Source organism: Antennarius striatus, chromosome 18, assembly GCF_040054535.1.
Source record: "Antennarius striatus isolate MH-2024 chromosome 18, ASM4005453v1, whole genome shotgun sequence".
Classification (NCBI taxonomy): domain Eukaryota; kingdom Metazoa; phylum Chordata; class Actinopteri; order Lophiiformes; family Antennariidae; genus Antennarius; species Antennarius striatus.
The window spans coordinates 2019887-2042981 of record NC_090793.1 but is presented as its reverse complement, the minus strand read 5'-3'; the positions used below and the strand labels follow the sequence as shown (position 1 = coordinate 2042981).

At 45.4% G+C, this 23095-nt stretch overlaps 2 protein-coding genes across 2 annotated transcripts; both read right to left on the bottom strand.

The window, feature by feature from the left end:
- Positions 1 to 465: 465 nt before the first annotated feature.
- Positions 466 to 12686, bottom strand: wdr33 (WD repeat domain 33). The gene is given in 22 exon segments (XM_068341222.1): positions 466 to 1062; positions 1502 to 1759; positions 1762 to 2000; positions 2002 to 2074; positions 2117 to 2335; positions 3087 to 3144; positions 3222 to 3947; positions 4116 to 4271; positions 4363 to 4502; positions 4582 to 4668; positions 4761 to 4855; positions 4950 to 5060; positions 5440 to 5518; positions 5606 to 5760; positions 5845 to 5971; positions 6072 to 6169; positions 8975 to 9126; positions 10006 to 10101; positions 10191 to 10295; positions 10427 to 10495; positions 10771 to 10990; positions 12509 to 12686. Coding segments are annotated over 21 exon segments (3390 nt in total). The 5' UTR covers positions 10975 to 10990; positions 12509 to 12686; the 3' UTR covers positions 466 to 919.
- Positions 12687 to 19521: 6835 nt separating this feature from the next.
- Positions 19522 to 22229, bottom strand: LOC137612386 (jouberin-like). Its single transcript, XM_068340881.1, has 6 exons — positions 22163 to 22229; positions 21992 to 22029; positions 20630 to 20794; positions 20198 to 20292; positions 19846 to 20073; positions 19522 to 19745 (listed from the first exon to the last, which is right to left on the bottom strand). The coding sequence occupies exons 1-5, from the start codon at positions 22227 to 22229 to the stop codon at positions 19881 to 19883; spliced, it is 558 nt and encodes a 185-aa protein (XP_068196982.1). The 3' UTR covers positions 19522 to 19745; positions 19846 to 19880.
- Between the last annotated feature and the right edge of the window lie 866 nt (positions 22230 to 23095).

The window sequence follows — 23095 nt, the reverse complement described above, 5'->3', positions numbered from 1 at the left end:
GAAGTCAATAAATATTAAATATTTTGACTTCATCTCTTGTCATTTTCATCTGCATCAGAAAAAGGTTACCAGATTTTGTTGGTGGTGAAGATCAGGATTCAAGAATATTTTTACTTTATTTTCTAGAAATAATCCCAAATTATGTCATAAATCCCATATTTATGTCATTTACAGTATTAAAGTAAAATTTGATCCCCCCCAAAAAAACAGTGAATGGCTGTAGGAAAATGATTTTGTCCACTTTTACCTTCCATTGAACCAAAACGTTCTCACAGCACCACCTACTGGCCTGGAATGTGTACTACATCTTTTTGTAGTTTCTTTGGGTCATTTTTAGCTAATTGTTAGGTTATTTCACATTTTACGGGTTTTTTTTGGTGTTCCTACACTGAATGGACAAACCTTTCTTTTAAAAGACAGAAATTTGCCGTAACATCAAACGTACCACCAGCCACACGTTGCATATGAAGTGTGAACCTTTAATGGCCACCTTAGTGGAATCAGTGAAAACACAAGAACATAGAAATCTTTTACAAAAAGCAACGAGCTGAAGACAAAGTGTTGATTGTGAAATAAAATGAACAGACTGAGATACAAACACCATATTTTACATTAAAATAAAAGTGAGCCTCGGTGAGGTGGAAACAAGATTCCCGTCGATCCACCTGTAAACTCAGGTGTTTTGCCAGAATGCTGATGGACCAATCAGACGCAGCCGTCCTTTTCAGCAGTAGAGGTCTGATTGGGTTCAAGAGTTTTTCTTTTTTTTTGTCCCAACAGAGATGAGAAAACCACAAGAGGAGGATCTGGAGAGTTTTCTTTCTTTAGGACGACCCCCTCCTCTTGTGGGTCCTGGTCCTCCTTGAGGACCCAGAAGACGAGGATCCGGAGGTTTCTCCTTTTCTTTCTCTCTTGGGGACTACCTGCCTCGGACGGCCCCCCTCATTAACCCCCTCTGTATTGGTGGTCCTCTTCGGGGTCCCGGTCCTCCTCCGGGGCCCCAGCCTCGTCCGCTGCGACCAGACGGACCGTAACCCGGGTCCTCCCTCTTGGGGGGACGACCTATGGGGAAGCAGCAGAGATAGTCAGGGGAAACAGTCTGAACGCAAAAACATTGTTTTCAATACTGAAATAACATACGTTAAATATATATAAAATAAAATATACTGACTTTCATCCAGCATTTTATTGCTCCATTAACGTTCTAATATATTTAATCAGTTTTAAATATATTAAATTAGTATTAAATATATTAATATATTTAATTAATTATATTTGATATTTTTAATTAGAATTAAATATATTTATACTAATAATATAAGATAATAATTCTTAATTGTAATTAAGAAAAAATAGTTAAGAGCTCCCCCTACAGGCCGCAGCGCTCATTACAACCTAATAAGAATAAACATTGAGAAGCGGCTGAACTACAGCCGTCTGTCCTGGGGGGGGCGCTGCAGGACGGTGGAGACAGACAGAAGAACTCCGCGGGGGTCTTCACCTCCATCGACGCCGGCTGAATCTCTTTCTCGGGGGTCTCCGCTGCCCGGACCGTCCTGCCACGGACGTTTCCGGGGGGGCAGGGACGCCATGTCCATCCCCTGCAGGGAGGACGAGCGCTCGCGCCCCGCCGGAGACGACCCATCATGCATCTGCTGACCATCTCGGTAGCTGTCGTGACCTGCGGAACCAGAAGAGAACCTCAGGTTCTAGATGTCGGGTCTAAGTGGACTCTGAGTGTCCGGTTCCGGTTCCGCTCACCTCCTCTGGGGGGCCCTCCTGCTCCCCGTGGGGGCCTCGCTCGGGCCCCGTTGTCCCAGCCTCGGCTCATCTCCTCCGGACTGTCGAAGCCTTCCTCCTGGCCGCCGTAGTCGTCGGGGTAGCTTCGCGCTCCGGGCCGACCCGGCCCCCCCCTGAACCTGCAACACCCATCAGGTCCGGTTCAGATCAACCAGATTCGGTTCTGACCCCCCCGCCCCCCCCACATCGCATCCAACTCACCTCTCCTCCCTCCGTCCCCTGAAGTCTCCACCAAACCTCTCATCGGGGCCCCAGTTTCCTCCTCCTCCCCCTCCTCCTCCTCCAGCTCGATGCCCCGCCCCTCTGTGGCCCCCGCCCCCTCCTCCTCCCCCTCCTCCCCCGCCCCCCCCTGGGTATCCAGGCCTCCAGCCCTCCTCCCTGACGTGGTAGTCCCTGGCGGAATCGAAGTCCTGTGGCCCCCGCCGACCCTGCTGGTTGTCCCCCCAGTAGGGACCCGAACCCGATTCGGGACCTCCAGGAGTCTGTCGCTCGGGGGGGCCCAGGTGGTGGTTGGGTAGGGGCCCCCGGGGGTCACCTGGAGGAGTGAGAGAGGTCAAAGGAGAAGTCAAACATCTCTAACTTTAATTCTGTAGTGATGAAACTTCTAACACTGGGGCTGGGTCACCTGGGGGGGCTACAGGTCAGGGTCAAAGGTCATTTAGTCCTATTTAGCGTTAGACCAGGTGTTTCCTCAGGTTTGGTCTTTCATTGAGGTTTATTCCATCGTTTTTTGTGGCCGAGAGTCTTCCTCTCATCCAGACGTTCTTTCTGGTTCCAGAATTGGTTCCCATTAAAACCAGTTCCACCACGGGGCCCCCACTGGACCAGACCGGTTTCTACAGTCCACCCACCGGCCCCTCTAGCCCCTCTTCACAGTGAACATGAAGCTTGATGTTGTACAAATTAAAGAGGCTCTAAATTAGAGCCCTGGGGTACGCCAGTGCTCATTTAGATCAGTAGTCCCCAAACTACGGCCCGGGGGCCAGATGTGGCCCTCCTCCGCATTTGGTACGGCCCCCTGAACGGTCCCACAAAAACACACTGATTATTATCTATTTCATAAATAGTGTTCCTTATTTCATTGTTATCATTTATTTCATGACTTTTTTTCTATTAAACTCCCAGAAAAGGTTAATAATATTTGGTTCGGGCCCCGGGCCCCCCATCAGAGAAGGGAAAAGTTCTGTGGCCCCTTACAGGAAACAGTTTGGAGACCCCTGATTTAAAGGAACGGAACTTCCAAACAGGAACAGATCAGATCTGCTCCTGTTTTTCGGGGGCCTTACCTTTACTGTTGGGCCCCTGCTGACCCATTCCGTGCATCATGGGCCCCGAGTTCTGGCCCTGAAAGAAGAAGAACTGGGGTTTAAACCCGGCTCACGTCACAACATGAATGTGATTGTAGGAACACGTGAACTCACGTGGTGCTGCCCGTACGGGGGCCCCTGCATGTTTCCTTGGGACCCCTGCACGTTTCCGTGAGGCCCCTGCATGTTCCCGTGCGGTCCTTGCATGTTCCCGGGAGGCCCCTGCATGTTTCCGTGGGGTCCTTGGACATTACCGGGGGGCCCCTGCATGCTTCCTGGAGGGCCGTGCATGTTGCCCATCCCATAGTTGTTTGGCATGTTGCCGTGAGTCCTGGATGGGGGCCCCATCATTCCACCCTGAGGGCCCATCATGTTCCCCTGTGAAGACATCATCCCCCCCTGAGCTGGAGGTCCTTGAGGCTCTCTGGGACCCATTCCCCGAGAAGGAGGGCCCATCATCCCACTGGGGGGCCCCTGCATCCCCCTGTGAGGCCCCTGGGGCCCCATGTTTCTGGGGGGGCCGGGGTGTCTCTGCATTCCTTGCTGTCCTTGCATGTCTGGTGGTCCCATCATGTCCTGAGGCGGCCCCTGGTGGGACTGGGGTCCAGAAGGTGGCCCCATTTGTCCAGGGGCCATGAAAGGAGGCTGCATGCCTCCGGGGCCCATGGGGGGCCCCATGTTGTTTGACATTTGCTGAGGAGGCATGTTTTGGGGAAAACCTTGCTGGCCAGGTAGTCCTGGGCCTCCGGCGCCGGAGAAGGAGGACATGGGCCCCGGCCCCTGTTGGGGGCCCAGGTTCCCATCGGCGTTCATCTGGTTCATCCGGTCCATCTTCATTTGCTGCGACCAAAGAGAAACAAGTTTGATTCAGGAGAAGAAGGAAGAGGAAGAAGGAAAAACAAGGAAGTAGGAAGAAGAATGAAGAAGACGACCAAAAAGCCGGATGCTCGTCCGAGCGTCGGATGCTCGTCCGAGCGTCGGATGCTCGTCCGAGCGTGGGATGCGTACCTCCAGCAGCATGGGGTTGGTGTACTGCAGCGCCGCCATTTCCTGCTCGATTTCCGCCTGGGTTTTCTTCTTCATGTCCACCTTCTGCTCCACCTTCCTGTCTTTGGACAGATCCGCGCCGGGAGGCATCATGGGTACTTTATTCTCCGCCCAGGCCTGGAGGGAGGAGGACGAAGGAAATAAAACTCAGGAGGGACGACTAAACCTTGTTTCGTCTAACCAATCAGGGCGCGGATCGGGCGTCCACCTGCTGGAACTGGGCCGGGATGGGTTTGGCGTACGGGACTTTCTTCTGCGGAACCTTCTTGGTGTCTTTCCCCATGACCTCATCCATCCCCCAGTCCAGACCGGGGATGGACATCTCCACATCGGGGGCGGCCTCTTTACCTGGAGACAACACACACAGCTGATCACCGACGAGGTCGAGCTCATCTGGACTTCCAGAACCTTCCGGGACGGGACTCACTGCTCTGCTCCTGCTCCATGGCCGCCTTCAGCTGCTCGGGGATCCCCATGCCGGGGATGGAGGCCATGTTGTTCAGGTCCACGTCGTCTGAAACAGTCGGAAAACAACATCCGGTTGGAGCGGATGTAACCCGACCAAACTGCTACTTCCTGTCCGGTTGTGGACTTCCTCCTCCTTACCGTACTCCACGCCGTCCTCCGACATCCCAGGCAGCAGGTTCAGGTTGTAGCGGTCCCTCATCTTATCCCCCGGTCGGTTCCTGGTCCAGAATTTACTGAACAAACAAACAGAACGCGGCGTGGTGACGTCCTGGTCGTGTTGCGTGTAAACTGTGTGTGTTCACGCCGTGTGTGTGTGTGTGTGTGTACCTGGTGTGGTCGTTGGAGCCGGAGCACAGGATGTGACCCAACGGGTGCCAAGCCAGACTCCAGATCATCCCTTCGTGGGCCATCTCCATCCCGCCCACCTCCTTCTCCACCCTGACGCGACACCGGTGAGGAAGAACTCGGTCAACGACAAATTTTTAACTTTCGTACAATCAGGAACCGGGTAAGACAGAAAGATGAGGGAGAAGTCCAGTGTTAGGACCATAGATCAAAGCTAGTGCTTTGATTATAACAGTAGGTCAGAGAACTAGCTGTGATCTTTGACCTATGCAAGTAGGTCAGGGTAAAATTTGGAATTTAGGGGTGTCGCAGGATGTTGCCGCCTTTGACTGCCTTGGTTATTTATTCTTGTTGTTTCGTGGAAGTAAACAACTCGTGACATGTTTGAGGCGTCGCTAAAGCTAAAATATTAGCATCAGTCTCCGTTTTTTTGATCAAGAATGAGTTTTTGCTGAATGAGCTTCCTCCTTACCCGGTGTGCCAGAACAGCAGGGAGCCGTCGGATCCTCCGCTGGCGAACAGGCCTTCGTGGACGGGGTGCCACGCCACCGCTGAGAGGACAGGAGAAAAGATCAGCGACGTGGGGGGGTGGGGGCGATCGACCCAGAGCTGCGCTCTGATTGGCCGCCGTCGCTCACCTGTCGCCTCCTTCTTGTGTCCTCTGAACACCTGCAGCTCCTCCTTCAGGTTCCTGATGTCGAACAGCTTACACAGGTGGTCACGTGACGCCGTCAGCAGCCAATTGCCGTTCAGGTTCCACTTCACCTCCATCACCGTGTTTTTGTGGGCGTGGCTGGAAGCAAACACAAGGGATCGGACGATGTCGGCTGGAATTGATCGATCGATTGGATCGAGCGACGGTTCCAAAGACACTCACAGCGTCGCCAGGCTCTGTCCGGTCTTCGGGTCCCAGAATTTGATTGGCTGTTGGCTGTCCTTACTCCCGGAGACCACCAGACTTTTGGTGGGATGCCAGTCGACACACTTCACATCAGCGCCGTGACCTGTGGAACGTTCAAACAGTTCGTTAGTCTGGTGACATCATGGCATCTGAAACAGGAAGTAGTGATGGATCGGGACGCTTTATTTTATTTCATATTTTACCTCGGAGGATCCTCTCCTCGTGGCAGCGCAGGAAGTCCCAGATCCGGACGGTGCCGTCGTCGGAGCAGGTGGCAAATTTATTATCTGTGGGAGAGAAACTGGAAAAAGATAAAAACTGATCAGGCGATTGATTGGCTGGAGATCTGTGACATCATCACGTAAGCTAACTGGATGTACAGAGAACTGTATTTATCATATTTATGAGGCCAAATACAGTACTCCTAATATTCCGAGTACTAATACCTAGACATACAGGTACTATTTAAGTAAAAGTACTCACATTAAACTATATACTGTTCAAATAATGGTAGAATAACAATAAAAGTAACTAATACAGTACTAAAATACCGTATTAGCATTAATACGGAGTTATATACTCTTCTCAATAAATGTGGTAATAATTAAAATATTCTAACTGGACTACAACTACTACAACAAACTATATAAACTACTAATATCACACTCATGTGTTTTACCAAAATGTATTAACATCATATAAAGGAAGTAATTTCTTCAAGGTACGATCAGTGTTAGTAATCGTACAATCTCACATGTGATGTACAACTCTTCTTTTTTTTTTGGATCATATTTGATTCAAAGATGTTTTGTTTCCTGCATTTTTATCATTTTCCTGTAGTTGAAACGCGTTTGTTATTCATCAGAGAGCAGCAAACGACAGTTAGCTCCAGGCTAACTGCGCGATCTGAATCACATGGGAACACCTTACGTATTGTAGTTTGATCCCTGATATCATCATCATCATCATCATCATGATCGATCAATTAGTTAGAAGCTCAGTATTGAAGCTATAAACAACAACATATAATGACTCTGCAGATTTAAAGCCTGGGCAGATCAAAACTGCTGAGTCACAGGTCAAATTTCTCTCCCGTTTCAGTTAATGTGTCCTATTCCGTGGTGAGCGCCTGTGTGATGTCTCCCCCTGCTGGACGATCAGAGGTACGACAGGGACGAAAGCCTGAACGGACTCGACACCAGTTCAAACCCCAACAGAGAGAACATCCCCGACCAGCAGAGGGAGACAAACACACAGAACGACTTCCTTGCAGATGTGGGTTCATGTCTGGTTCTTATGGCGCCACCTGCTGCCCAGACCGCTTTAAAAAGCCACATCGTGATCTTTGGTACTGGACCAGGTGGTGATTGTTTTGTCGCATCCTTTCAACATTCCATTTCACTTTTCCATTTAATTAAAATTAAATATCTTATCCTGCAATCATTCATCTGTGGAAGGTTTATGAGACTTCCTGTTTGGGCTCTTTGCATTCTGTACTCAAGTATCTGAGGAGGTAAAGGCTGCTGGTAGCTCTTAGAGCAGGGGTGACAAAACTCATTTTCACTGAGGGCCACATCAGCATAATTGCCTCAAAGGGCCAGATGTCATTTATAAATGTAACTAAATGTAATAAAGTTACAAACATTACAGTTACACAGAAAAAATGTGTTTAAAAGGGGTTTCGCTGTTAGAACATAAATCATTTTTTTATTTCTCAGGTTATTAAACCCACAGAACTCCATCAATCAAGTATCAAACTGTTCTGAGAGAATAAAGAAAAATAACATCAAACATAAGTTAGAACGATTGCATCAAACTTAAAATGGTCTAAATTACTGCATGGTGGGAAATGTAGTTTCTGGTCAAAGCACACTTTAGATCTATTTATTTTTAGACTCTGATCTTTAATTCTCTTTGGGCCACATAAAATGATGTAGAGGGCCACATTTGGCCCCCGGGCCTTGAGTTTGACACGTAATCTAGAACATAAATCCTTATAGACTCAATGATGAGGGATTTTGAATTTTGTGAGACCAAGTCATCCAAGAAGATTGGGGAGCAAAAAGACGCCACAGCTGAAGGCTAGCTGTCGTACCTGCCGTGGGTTAGCGCATTAGCTGTGACAGCTAACAGGTGGTTCTGGCTAACAGGGACACAACACGTGACTGATTTTTGTCATCATTCCGGCCAGAATTCCACTATTTTCCGAACACGATGTCTGGAGCGGAGCGAGACATCCGCAGAGAATCAAAGGGTGGCACGCGGCCAGAGAGTAATCACATTACTTCTTCCGCTCAACCGTCACACATCTGTGTCCCGGCTGAGCTGGAAGCACGCCATCAGGCCAACACGGACCCTGAGGGAGAGGCAATCGCCGAGGCTCATGGGTAGTGTAGTGCTTTGTTAGCATCTTTGGAAATAAGAGCGTCGTTTAAATTTCTGCACCTGCAAGCCTGAGCTGAGGGACAGAAGAACAAGAACAGCTCACTATGACATCACTACCGTAGTCGATGACATCACAACGTCCAGATGTTCCAGTTTAGTTAATCCTAACCCAGAGCCTTAAACTAAACAGGAATGGTTTAACTATTTGACAAGTGTCTAAACAAGGAGGCTCTAATGAAACATCACCCAGGTGCATTATGGGATATGTAGTGTCTGGGACAAGTCAGGATGTGTCCGCCCCCTCCATCAGTCTCTCGTCAGTCATCGGTCGTAGTTAGGGTATTAACTTGCGGGGCTGTGGTATTTTAACGTGAACATGTAGAACTAAAAAAACTTTATTTAAACCTTCTACTGTGTGCAGGAGCTTCTTTTTTATTCACTTTATTTTAAAACTTTATTGGTCAGAGTCAAAGCCTGAGCCTAGCCAAAACCACTTCAAATAGAAATGATCTCTTTATTCAACAGAGGCAGAGACAAACAGCTCATCAGCCACAACAGGAAGAACATCGACAGCAGATGTTGCGACAGCACACGCGTACATCTGTCACGTGTGTGGCGAGGGGCGAGCCAGCGCCCCCACGTGGCTGCAGCGTGGAGCTGCAGCGCCCACAATGAGAACAGACGGGGGTTAACTACAGAAAATGGGAGATTGGGTATAAACCTGGCTTCTCTAATGGCCTCCTTGTGAGCCTGGAACATCTTGACGTTGTTCATGTTGGACTGCCAGTACTTGACGTAGCCGCCGTGGTCCGCCGTTAGCATCCACATGTCGTTGTGAGACCAGGTCATGGCTCGCACCGGACTGTCGTGCGCCTGCGGAGCACAGAGGAGGAGGAGGGAGGTCAGTGGTGTGGCTAACTGTTAGCGAATGTCACCAATCACAGGACATCTCAGCAAACATGTCAGCCAATCTCAGCTTACGCTAGCATCATCGCTAACATGAGATAAAGACAGGCACTAGAGCCAAAGTCAGATATTATAACCAACCATCAGAGCTAACATCAGCTACCACAAGCTAACGTTAGCTAACGTCATCCATCCCAGCCATCGTTAATGTAAATGAGTGTCACAAAATCACAGCTAACGTCAGCTAACATTGCTAATATCATCCACTGTCAGCTAGCGCAGCCACTCTCTGCTACAGAAGTTAACATTAGCAAATGTTAGCTATGATCGCTAACATCAATCAATAACAAAAATCACTGCTAATCACAGCTAGCACAGGTAACCTCAGCGATTATAACTGATGTTCTATTAGCTAGCACAGCTAACATCTGGGGGGGGGGGCACACTATGACATATGACACAACTACCAGAGGTGGACTCTTCCTTAAAGTGACGCATTTTCCTAAAATATTTAAAAGTAATGCCGGGAATCGTAAACATGAAGCTTAAATAGTTAAATAAAGGATCAACAACCACAATATAAAAAACAATACAAAAGAAAGCACCTCATGCTAGAGCGATTAACCCCACCCCCCCACCCCACACCAAGAAATTGGTCCAACCCATGTCTGAATAGTGATAGAATGGAAACTGAAAACCAGCGGATGTGAGAAAGTCTTGACAGAATGAAATAACGTGAAAAATGTTTTAATGTCCGTGTTTAATTTCTCTTAATGAAACATTTGTCGTCGGCGTGGAAACGGATGGATGACAGACGGGTAGGAGGAGCGACAGGCGGACGCTCACCTGTAAGATGGTCTCGAAGTTGAAGGTGAGTCCGTTCCACAGAGTGAACTCCCCACTCGAGGCTCCTGTGACCAGACGGCGACCCTCAGGGGTCCACTGGAGGCAAACAGGAAATACTCAGAACCGGTTCAACAGCGTCAAAAAGTTCCTCCCGGGTCAAAGGTCGCAGGAGTCACAGAACTTACCCTGACCACAAAAACGGGACACTTGACTTTGTTCGTGGAAGTTCGGACAAACTTTGTGGTGACGGCGTTCATGGGATTGTTCAGCATCCCCAGAGGAGGAACCAGCTGAGGAGAGAGGGGACGTGGATTCAGCCTCAGCTTCTAAAAACTAACATATCTCTAAATATCTCTAAAAATGGAGACCATGAAGATGATGACTGACAGGGCGGCTCAGAATGATCACGACCGGTACTCACGTCGTTGTAGCATCCGGCATCGGGCTGGACCGCCCGGAAGTCTCGATGATCTCGCTGCCAAAGACGGTTCTGGAGGACAAACACAAACATCTGAATCCGACCGGAACTGAACTGGTTCCAGTAAGACCAGCAAAACTTTATACGATCAGACACATAAACGTGTCCCAGCGTTCTCCAATGTTTCTGGTGCCACAAACCGGTTTAACGTCAGACAACGTTTGCATGGACCGCTCTTTAAGGTGTGGTGGATGAATCCAAGCATCTCAGCAAAGCGTCCGGAGTGACTCGTAGACAGACTTGGAGGTGAGAATCCACTCATTTAAAACTAAACACCCCAGACTCACCTCCAGGTGTCTGATGACTGACGGGTTGTAGTCGATAGTTTTCCGATTCACCGCTTTTCTCATCCGTTTCCCGTCAAACGTTAGCTGCTGCATCGCCTGTTGTTGGGCGAAATCCGGTCGTTTGTAGAACACCTGTCGCGGCGCCTGGTGCTGGAAACGCGGCATGTGGAAGAAGCGCTGCGGAGAACCGACGTCCGTCGCCATGGTGAACTGGTGGTACCTGCAGTAAGAGGAAATCGGTTGGTTTAGTACAATCCAGAGGGTAACCAACACCTTCACCTGGACAGGATTAGTCTACGCCCAAAGATGAATAAAAAGATAATTTAAGAATGATTATTCTGGCAGGAGGAAGTTCATCTGATAATCTTGAGTTTGATCCAACATTTCCAGCATTTATTTCCTGATCAGCCTTGAAATCAGCACAAAAACAGGTATTTTACTTCACACAAAAATGACAGAATTCCACTGCCTATTTAAATTTCCCAGTTTGGGATCAATAAAGTATATCTTATCTCATATATATACTATGGTTCAGTTTTAAGTGAAACAATCATCAAAGTGGGTAAAATGACTGCAACAAATTAAATGGGAGTCAAATCAGATTTACTGGTTACATCCCGCTTCAAAGAAGAGGAAGAAGTGATGATGTATTGTAAAAGCGGTGTTGTATTGTAATTGTCAGTGTTTGTTAGTCCACCAAATATCTTTGCAACCATTGCAGATAGAAAGATGAAACAAAAAGCACATTACTCAGGCAGCAAAGGGGATGGAAACGAGATGATGATCTTGACCTTTAGAAAGCTTGGTCAAGGTTAAATTTAAACTTTTGTACATGCAGGAACTGGATAAGATAGAAAGACGAGGGAGAAGGCCAGTGTAAGACCGTAGATCAGATCAAAGCTAGGGCTTGATAGTAATGATAGTAAGCCAGAGGACTAGCTATGATCTTTGACCTATGCAAGTAGGTCAGGGTAAAATTTTGGGGGATGTTGTGGTCTGTGACTGCATTTGTTCCTGTTAGTCAAGTTGTTCTGAGGAACAGCAACAGGCTCTACAGCAATAAATACATATTTTACATGTTAATCTAAAATCATCCCACGATGGAAACCATGAAGAACTAAATATTTAAATTCCATTCAAAAAACTTTATTTGTCCCCAAGGGGACAAAGAGTGCAAACAACAAATATCAGAAAGCCAACAATAAATACACGATAAACAGATATGTAAACTATAAAAAGGTGTGTGCAATGGTGTAATAAATAAAGATATTAAGACCCTTCATATGGCAGCATTGTGTGAGTTAGTATACACAGAAACAAAAATTGAAATTCATTAACGCAGCAAATCCAACAACAGCTTCACTTCTTCATGAGCATCATAAATAAAGTTAAAGTATTTAATAGAAACGAGTTAGAGCCATTCGTTATGACGTAGTCGCGCTCTGATGTTAGCAAGTTTCACCCTGAGCTAACGCGTTTAGCATCGTTAGCCGCGAGGGGCTATCTCGGCTAACCTTTCGTCGGCACCTCGCCTAGCTGACGGCTACCGGATATATGAGCCATGAATTGTTTTTAACGTTTCAAATAAATACCAAAACAAACAAACAAAAACCACATGAACCCGGTGCGGAAGGTGTTGTATTTCTGGGATGTTTTGTTGTTTTGCTAAGCAGGAGATAAATGGCGGCCCGGTGCGGGAAGTCGTTTCAACAACAAGGCGCTGCAGCTCGTCACTCACCGACAATCCGCTGCAGTTAGCTAGCTAGCGCTCACTGACGGCCTAGAATGTTCCGTTAACGCCTCGCTGGAGAGTCATGAACGTTTCAAACTTTATTTAATGCAAATAAAGAACGTTTTTCACGTTAACCACCGTCACACCGCATCATGACGCTTCTTCTTCGTCTGGGGCCTGAAGCAAGGCATGCCGGGAGATCATTACAATGGGTGGGCTGCAGCGAGTTTTAATGCGCAAGGGATCATGGGAGATGAAGTCTTGACGCGCGGATGTTTCCGCGTGTGTTTTGGAGCGTGTTGGTGTTGCGTTGAACGTTCCTGGCGTGCGGAGAAAATAAAAAATTCAAATGAGCTTCTTAAATCTGTTTGTGTGTTTATTTAATAGTATTATTATATTATATTATTTATCATTTATTGTTATTCACACGACTTTATCAAAAACGACTTCAAAACTATCACAAACTGACGCAAATGAAACCTTGGTAAATAAAAATACAGTTCTAATTTGATTGTTAATGTAAAACTATTACCATTCGTGCAGCACATTTATAATACGATATATTATAAATATATAATAATACGAACGGAAAACGTTTAAAAGGATTTGCATGTGTTTTATTTCCTTTTAATTTACTAAATTAAGCCATTGCACTTAAAACAGCTCTGCTTTTATTGAATTTATTCATATTTCATTATTTTCATGACTTAATTAAAACCCACGTGATGAAGGAGCCTCCCGTTAATCGAACGGGCGCACGAGCTCTAACGGGTTCCGGTCTCCGGTTGCTGCACCCCCGTCCCGGTCCCCGTCCCCGACCCCGTCCTGGCAGCAGGTAAGTTAACTTCTCTTAACCATAAATGACCATAAATCATCGCTGGACTTATAAACACAACACACCAGTTACCGAACGGTGATCGAACGGTGTGATCACCTTCTCTATTAATAAATCCTATTGGATCGATTAGATCGCTTTGTAACCGGCGCCCCGTTGCTAGCTTATGACGGGTAACCTAACGTCACAAAGTTAACAGTAATTACTACTTTGTGTTGTTTTGTGTATCAACAACTTTTTAAGAAGTGGAAAGCTTAATTTTTATTAAAAATGTTTATTTCACCTTTTTCACTTTTTTTCCGGGGGTGGGTGGGGTGGATATTGGCGATCAATCATATTGATGAGTGGTTCTAATGCCGAAATCAAATTCATTGCTGTAAACGTTAAGGACGTGGTGGCGGTTTCCAATCATTGTTCCGTTATCAATTAATCTGATCGGGATTATATCGCCTGTTGATCGTTAAGTAGATGAAGGGATGGATAATTAATAAATATGTTGTGGTGTTATGGAAAAGTGTAAAAAGCCTACAAATGTGTGATTTAAATCTTCACTCCTGGGGGGGGCGGGGGTTGATTTTATGTTAATGACTGTTGGGAGTTTGATCCTTTCAACTGAAATCTCTTTGATTTGATCTTTGATCTTGACCTTTGATGTCGACAGTTTATTAATCAGTTGGAAGTTAAACAACCAGGTGATCGATCCTCGAAGAGCGGCGAGCAGCAGCGTTTCCCCCGAGCAGCAGCGATGAAGACCAGAGGCCGCAAAGCCCAGTGAGAGCTGATAACTGTCACACACCTGTATCACACCTGTATCACACCTGTATCACACCTGTATCACACCTGTATCACACCTGTATCACACCTGTAGCACACCTGTAACACACCTGTATCACACCTGTATCACACCCGTAACATATCTAACACCTGTATCACAAGAGGTGACATTAAAACACACAAAATTAGATTGACAGGAATAGTCTCCATCAGTTCATTGATTGATGAAATGATTGATGAAACCGATTGATGAATTGATTAAGGAACTGATTGATGAACTGATGGATTGTAGCACTAATCCTGTGTTGTTTCCTGTTGCTGCAGCCACAAAGGAACTTTTGGCGGGTCACACAGATCGACTCTTGGGAAGCCCAGATGGACCAAAGCGGAGGTAACAGTGTTAGCTTCTAAGGCTAACAAAGAAACACACGATTACCCCGAGTTTGAAAAGTTAAAAAACATCACGATCTCTTTAAATGTGTGTCTCTGCATCTTTCAAATCACACAAACGTAATTTATTTACATTTATTTATTGGAAACTATAACAAGAAAGCGAATCAGCTCTGTGTGGACCGATTTGATTCCTTGACCATGATGTCCAAGAACAAAGGAAATAAATCCATTACTGCCATGTGACGTTACCATGGTGACAAAGGCTCGCAGTCTGTACCCTAAAATGCGTCGGATATCCTGTTGTCGGTGTTACCTGTTAACTCTCTCCGGGTCGACAGAAACGGCAGCAGATGGACAGCCTGAGTCTGGTCAAAGGTCCCTGGACTCCGGAGGAGGATGAGAAGGTGAACGTTGTCCCCTTGAATGAATCTGACGTGGTAGAATCGCGACCACTTAACCACGAGCGACGCGTTGTGATGTCACTTCCCTTGCAGCTCATCAGACTCACTCAGATGTACGGCATGAAGCACTGGTCCGTCATCGCCAAGCGGCTGGTGAGTCGTAACGGGAAGCAGTGTCGCGAGCGCTGGCACAACCACCTCAACCCAGTGGTGAAGAAGGGCAACTGGACGCTCGATGAAGACAGCTTCATCTATGTGGCCCAGAGCATTGTGGGAAACTCCTGGGCCACCATTGCCAAACTTCTACCTGGCAGGTAACAGTCCCTCCCGGCAGGTGTTCTGGGTTCCCTCTCGGACGTGCCGGTGCTGTAATTGGGGACTTTCTGATGCAATATGGTTTTTCTCAAACCTTCTTCTGTGGATTTACGTTCTCAGGACTGATAACGCAATCAAGAACCACTGGAACTCCACCCTGAAGAGGAAGGTGGAAAATGAGGAATACCTACAGCTCTTATACCTCCACAACGTCTCCTCTGCCAAAAAAGAGTCTGCAAACGGAGAACACCAAGGCATGGCCAACACCAAGGTCAAGGTCAGTATCCACCCAAACACCCATCTGCCATCCACCACAACATCAGTGTTGATGAACTTGTTGTCACCTCCTCCAGCTGATGGAGTGTCTGTCCAGAATGAAGGAGTCCAATTGCCCCCCCATGGGTCAGGGTTCAAGCAGACTCCAGTCTGTCTTTTCCCCAACTTCCTCATCCAGTTCAGACTCCACTACTAGCATGGATGAGATGGCGGCCGCCATGCAGCTGAGAGCAAGTGTAAGTAAAACGAACGGTTTTTAATTGCGGGAATGATTGGGGAGCTAATTTCTGAAAGATGTTTTTTAAAGGTAATCACGATAAACAAAACAGAACGGAACTCGTCTTACCTTTCTAAAGGGTAAGATGAGATCTACAAGAACTTCCGAGTCCTTTCTGTCTTCTTGTCAACGTTGTAGATTAAGTTGTTTAGCTCAGGACACTGAGAGATCGGATCAGATGAATAATAAGTGTGAACTGTTGTTCTTGAAGGTCATAGGTCTGGGGAAGCTGCTGCAGCATCAGAACAAAGCCTCCTGGAGCGGGAACACTCAGGGAGGTCCGAACATCTCCCCATCCAAGGTGAGGACTTGATGCCGCTGCTTTGCTAGCTGTCCTCGTCCATCTCCAGACTAAAGTTTCACGATGTCCCTCTGTCTGTCTGCAGTTCTTCAGCCAGCACCACGTTGGGTGTTCCCAGGCTTCAGGTGTCACCTCCAACCAAATCTGTTGCCCCAACAACAGCCAGGAGTCTCAGTAAGTCCCTCGATGTGTTTCACTTGTGTATTGTCTCCTTCTGGAGGTACAATGGTTCCTTTTTTTATACTGTGTTACAATCAAAACTACCCCCAATAAGGTGGAACATATCTCAGCATCATTTATCCATCAGATTCAGCCATTCATCGATGAAATGAGTCACAAGGCTGTAGTGTAGTGTAGTGACATTTTGTATTTTTTTCCTTAATGTGACACAAATTTCATCTTTTATAATCAGATCAGAATTCAGAGGTCAGGTTCTTATCAGAGAGAAGAGGTCAATGCAAGCTTTTGTGTTCAGGTTCTCCCCTGAAATGAGAAGGTTGTTGATGTCGGCTCCCCAGATGCCAACGCCGATGAAGGTCACCATCCAGAGCCAGGTGATAATCAGCACAGATAGAAGTGTCGTCCTACTGTTCCCATATCCATGTAGCTCACCTTCAATCCAAAATTTGTGTTTGTGCTGCAGGTGAACAATTGTTGGTACAGGAACATGAACCCACCATGGGCGGAGCAATGTGACCGCGAGGATGGTCGACAGTCCAACAGCAGCTCAGTGGTCTGCAAATACACAAGAACCACCCACACGCACAGTCACACAGCCAGATATGAAGATGTCACATGACCAGTCTGATCCTAACCCAAACCCTAATCCAGATTCTAACCCAAACCCCAACCCCAACCCTAACCCAAACCCCAACTCCAACCCAAACCCCAATCCCAACCCCAACCCCAACCCAAACCCCAACCCCAACCCTAACCTGAACCCGAAACCAAACTAACCCCAACCCTAACCTGAACCCGAAACCAAACTAAGACTAACCCTAACCTTAACCCTTACCCAAACCATTTATGAAGCGACTGATGAGTGAGCATTTAGTAGCAAAATTGAGTGCACTGTTTTGATATTTCGTTTGTGGGTTAAAACTGGTTGGACCCAGTGACACACCAAGTCATTAACACTATAACACTACAACACTGTTCCTGTGGACTAGGCTCAGGGACGGAGTATGCCGAACTACATCTTCAAGGGCCCAGGAGAGTCCAATCCTACCACACAAGTCCAGGGAGAGTCCAGTTCCTTCTCACAAGTCAAGAAAGAGCCCAGTTTCTTCCTAGAAGATCAGGGAGAGTCCAGCTCCTGCTCACAAGTCAAGAAAGAGCCCAGTTTTTTCTTAGAAGACCAGAGAGAGTCCAGTTCCTGCTCACAAGTCAAGAAAGAGCCCAGTCTCTTCTTAGAAGACCAGGTAGAGTCCATTTCCTACTCACGGGCTCAGGGAAAGTCCAGTTTCATGCAGCAGCAACATGAAGAGAAACCATCCAAATCCGCGTTGGACCAAGCCTTCCTGGACAACATTTGGTTTTGTCCGATGTCTGAGGACCACACAGACGGCATGGGTGTTCCACAGAACCCCTTTGAGGTGAGGACCTCTGGCTGTGGGTAGGCCCGTCGGGCTATTCTGATTCTGACTGTGTCGGACTTTTGTTGGCAGATGAACAACGATGGACTCCTGGAGTTGCTCGAGGAAGCAGAAAGTCTGTTGACTCCGATGGACGGCAGCTCTGCGTGGATCTGATCCTCCTCCAGCATCAACCGGTGAGTCCGCCTTCAACAAAACTTTACGGGTCCATGTCCCAGGTACCGGGCAGGTACCTTTAACCCTTTAAAACCCTCAACCATGAAATAATTGGCAGAAATATCTAATTTTTAGAAAAATAAGGTCTAATGGACCCTTTTGACAATTTTTGTCAAAAAAACAAAAAAATAAATTTTGTGCATATGAACTTTAATTTGTATAATTTTGGCTTAATCCAGAAATTTTTTGCATGGAAAATACAGACGCATGTGTCTGATTGAATACATCAAGTTTTAGGGGAAAATTTTTTTTCAAATTCATGAGGTAGAAGAATCAAAATCTTGAAAGACTGAGTAAATATAGTAAAATATGATTAGTTTGGCTTCAGAGGGTTAAATATTCACTGAGAACTTCTGAGAATTTTATTTTATTGTTTATTTTTGCAAATAACACGACTCAAAAATGATATTTCTTTCCAACGCGACCATGGAAGGGCATCCTGAGTACTCCCTGCCGGTTAATGTTGAACTCAGATTTCAGTGATATCATGAAATAAGATAGAACAGCAGGTCAAAACTGCCAGAACGTACAAAGAAATGGATGTGAAGAACATGTTTTGTGATTTTATCATATTGTATAAAGTACAAATAAAGTCATTGATTACACAAATGATGACCGCAGATCTGTGTGTTCACGTATTTGCTCATTAAAGGTAGGTCTCTGTTTTTTATTTCCAGAGAGCTGCTTTCATTAGCTTCACCTTCACCTTCATCACGAGCAGCAGCGGTTTGATGACGCCGACCCACGAGAGGAGTCTTTGATATTTTACTCACGTTCAAAACTTCTTAAGTCTTCATTCATTTTACATGAATTTAACATTTTTAAATTTCATGAAGAGTTAACTGTATGAAGAGCTTTTGAAATGGTTCCGTTGACTCCATCAGTTTATTCTTACCTTTTATCTGTTATGTAACAAGAATTTAAACTTTGCTAAACCAAAACAAACGTTTTTGTAATTTAACACGTGAATGTTTGCTGTTGTTTTACGGAAGTTTTTTTTTTTTACTGTTCTTTTTACGCGTGTGCATAAGTTTTAAAACTGTTTTGTCTCCATTTAACTGGAAACGAAGCTTGACATGAAATTTGTTTTCTAGATTTCTTATAACTTTACTACAGAACAGAACTACTTGACAGATTTTTATTATTGCTACTGCATCGTAAACATATTTAATGCATTTATATATATGTGCATTTTTTTATCTGAATGATTTGTGCAATTGCTAAATCCAAATTCTACATATGCTGAAACTTTTTTTTGCAGTTTTAATGAAGTCAGGGAGTTTTAAAACTGTTTTGTCTCTTTTTAACTGGAAACAAAAATGAATATTCTTAACTAAAAGCTTGTCATGATATTTGTTTTCTATATTTCTTAGAACTTTACTACAGAACAGAACTACTTTGCAGATTTTTATTATTGTTACTGCTGCGTAAACATATTTAATGCATTTATGTATATATGCATTTATTTTTCCGTGGACAATTTGTCCAAATGTTAATTCCATTTTCTATATATGATGAAATGGAAGATTATTCCAAGTAAATGAAATGTACTTTAGCACAGAAAACATGATTTTGCACAAAACTTTTAAGAGATTTCTATAAAGTAGAATTAAAGCATGTTCAAAATGTGACGCTTTGGATTCTTTATTCGTCAGGCATTAATTCAGACACCCGTCGTCGGACCACACAAAGTGTTTCACCATACAGTCTTGGACTTGGACTTGACTCGACGAATCAAACCTCTCATCTTCGACATGACATAAAAATGAGATGAGATCTCACCAACTTGACCTTCGACCTCCAGACCTAAACTTGACGACACAGTTGGAACTTTATTTGTCCGACAGGGATTATAGTCACCTGTAGGGGGCACCAGAGGTTTGTGGTTTGATCTGTTATTGTTATTGAAGTCAGTAGATATGAAGATGTCATTAAAAATCAGTTTGAAACAACATCTCACATCGTTTCTGATCGTCTTGAATCCCGGTGAGTTTTCTAGTCCGGCTTGAAGGTGGGGTTAATGGACCCTCTGTCCAGAGGCTGGTTAGAGAGGTGGGGGCAGCTCTTCCTCCTGGTCTTGGCCAGGATCCGGTGGAGGAGGCTCGGGGAGCCGTGAGGATGATCTCCTGAGGTCACATCGGGCCCCGCCGATCGGCAGGTGCTGCCTCGCCTGGGGGGCCTCGGAGCGCTGCAGGATAAAAATCACAATTCATCACAAACAAAAATAAACTGCTGATGAAACGCAAATCAGGCTAAATCCTAATAAATCTAATATACTAAGCAAGACATAATGCGATGATGGGTGTAGTTGCCTCGTGCAGCCACAGGGGGCGCAAGCTGTCATCACGACAACCGGAAGCGACGCCCTCCGTGATGACATGGGCGTGGCGCTGGAGGAATTGTCATCCTGCAGCACAAGATGGAGAAACGTGGTAAGCTTTGATCGTTAGCCGCGAGCATGCTAGCGTTTTCTTTAGCTGCGTCGACACGACCTTTGGTCAAGGTCGTGGTTTTTGTTTTCAAGGTGAAAAGTTTCTGCGTATTCTGCACGCTAACACACACTTGAAGCGTAGCTCATGATAGCATGCTAATGTCTGCAGGCAGCACAGAGCTTCTAGCATGATGGCAGATTTAGCATCTTCATGCTAACATGTCAATATGTTAATTTGAGAATCCAGATTATTAATCCAAAATGTTAAAATTATGCAAAATCATTCCAAACCGGTTCTGGTCCACTTCGGTACCTGGAGCGGCTCCACGCAGGCTGCAGGGAAGTAACCTTCACCCCCGCTGGCGAGGCGTCCAAACCACCAGGTCTGGTCCTTCTTAAACAGAACCTGGATCAGGTCTCCTCGGTTCAGGTCCAGATCCTCGGGCCAGCTGGACCGGTACTGCCTGACTGCCACCGCCTGAAAATGAAAAAGTTAAAGCCACTCATCCTGAGAAACAGAAAACACAGCAAGCATTCATGTGACTTTTAATTTGAAAAACTCACCTTTTATTTTGAAAAGTGCTCTATAAATACATGACGTGACATTTCTGACGATAAATCGATCAAAAATATTCAGGAATTGGAATATATTCGAAGATTTTCAATGATTTACTGCAAACTTTAAGGAATTCTGGAGGTTTACAACTAAATTTGTAACTTTTTAAAGCCTGAACCATGAGCTAATTGCCAGTAAAATCACATTTTTATAAAATAAGCTGTGTATATGAATACACATTAAAAAAATAAAATAAATAAATTATATATATATATATATATATATATATATATATATATATATATATATATATATATATATATATATATATATATATATATATATATATTCAGGATAAAATATAGAAGTGTCAAAATTTGAGTGTATCAAATGATATTGACTTTAAAAGGTTAAGAAATGTAGTTAATTCTGTTTTTCTGTTATATATTATATTAAATTGTTCTAAATAGAAACTGCTCGTGTCATAAAAGCTGCTGATGTCATCACCAGACGTGTGTGTGTGTGTGACAATGATTTATCAGTGTCGCCGTTAATCCTCTTTAAATGTCAGCTCAGCTCAGCTGCAAATACACCGAGGTCAAAGGTCACGTCGATGTAACGCTGATTAACACACAAAAGAATGAATGGGAAGCTGAGGTCGTCCTCCAGGTTGGATGAGTTGGATTCCATCCAACCGATCGCTGACACCGTTTACCCCGATCACGGGGGGATCCAAGGGGACCCACGGAGCGCCGGAACAAACGAAACGACGGAAAACAACAAAAATAATTCGTCAAGAGGAATGAAAACAGGCCAGGGGTGACGAGTCGATCACAGAGTCAACGGTTTGTGTCCTGGCAACAGAAACAAAAGGAGCAGACAGAGAGTCTTTGGGATTCAAACGCAGATTTAGACAAAGATGTCCCGTAGGTTATCGATCGATCACCAAACGTTTTAATTGACAACCCGTTTCCATTCATTCACGCAGACACGACTCTGGAAATGTCACACAATTTTTGTTTTAAACTTCACCTGAAAGAACAAGTAAATACCAGCACACGCTTGATGGTGATCAATCACAGCCTCTGATCAATGTGATTACGTTTTTAATTCTGTTACCTTCTCTGCGTCCGGTCGTCTCGCTCGGGATCGACACACTGACGGAGACACACACACACACACACACAAACACCGGGCGTCAAGCTGGGAACACGTCCACCAATCAATATGAAGTCATCAATACAGTGTGTGTGTGTGTGTGTGTGTGTGTGTGTGTGTGTGCGGACCCACCTTGCGGGGACAAGACAGTGGTGTAAACCTCCAGCTGATCGTCGCTCTGTCTGAAGATCTGCTGCATAGTTCCCAGATAAAACACACACACACACACACACATCTTAAATACCTGCTGTCACTAATCTGTGTGTGTGTGTGTGTGTGCTAGAGAAACACACACACACACACACACACACACACAGAGCGTTTCGGCATCTGTGCGGCGGTGAGAGTAACGTCAACCACACAAACGCATCACAGAGGCGGGGTGGGGCCGTCTGTAATTCTGAAATGTGACAATTAGTCCAAATTTCATTTATTTATTTTTAATATATTCAAAACTTATGTTTAAATTAAATATTTCTGAATAACTGTGAAAATTCCGAAACAGTGAATATTTCTGTTACAATCATCGTGACAGCAGAACCTGATATTTGTGACATTACAGCGGGTGAATCGTGATTCTAGCAGGTTAGTCTGCAGAGTCATGATTTGAGCAGGTGAAGCTGACGAGTCATGATTTGAGCAGGTGAAGCTGACGAGTCATGATTTGAGCAGGTGAATCTGACGAGTCATGATTTGAGCAGGTGAATCTGATGAGTCATGATTGCAGCAGGTCAGCCGGATGAGTCACGATTTTAGCGGCTGAATCTGATGAGTCATGATTCCAGCAGGTGAATCTGATGAGTCATGATTCCAGCAGGTGATTCCAGTGGGAGAAATTGATGAGTCATGATTCCAGCAGGTGAAACTGACGAGTCATGATTCCAGCAGGTGAATCCGATGAGTCATGATTCCAGCAAGTAAATCTGACGAATCATGATTTGAGCAGGTGAATCTGATGAGTCATGAGTTGAGCAGGTGAATCTGACGAGTCATGATTCCAGCAAGTAAATCTGACGAATCATGATTTGTGCAGGTGAATCTGATGACTCATGATTCCAGCAGGTG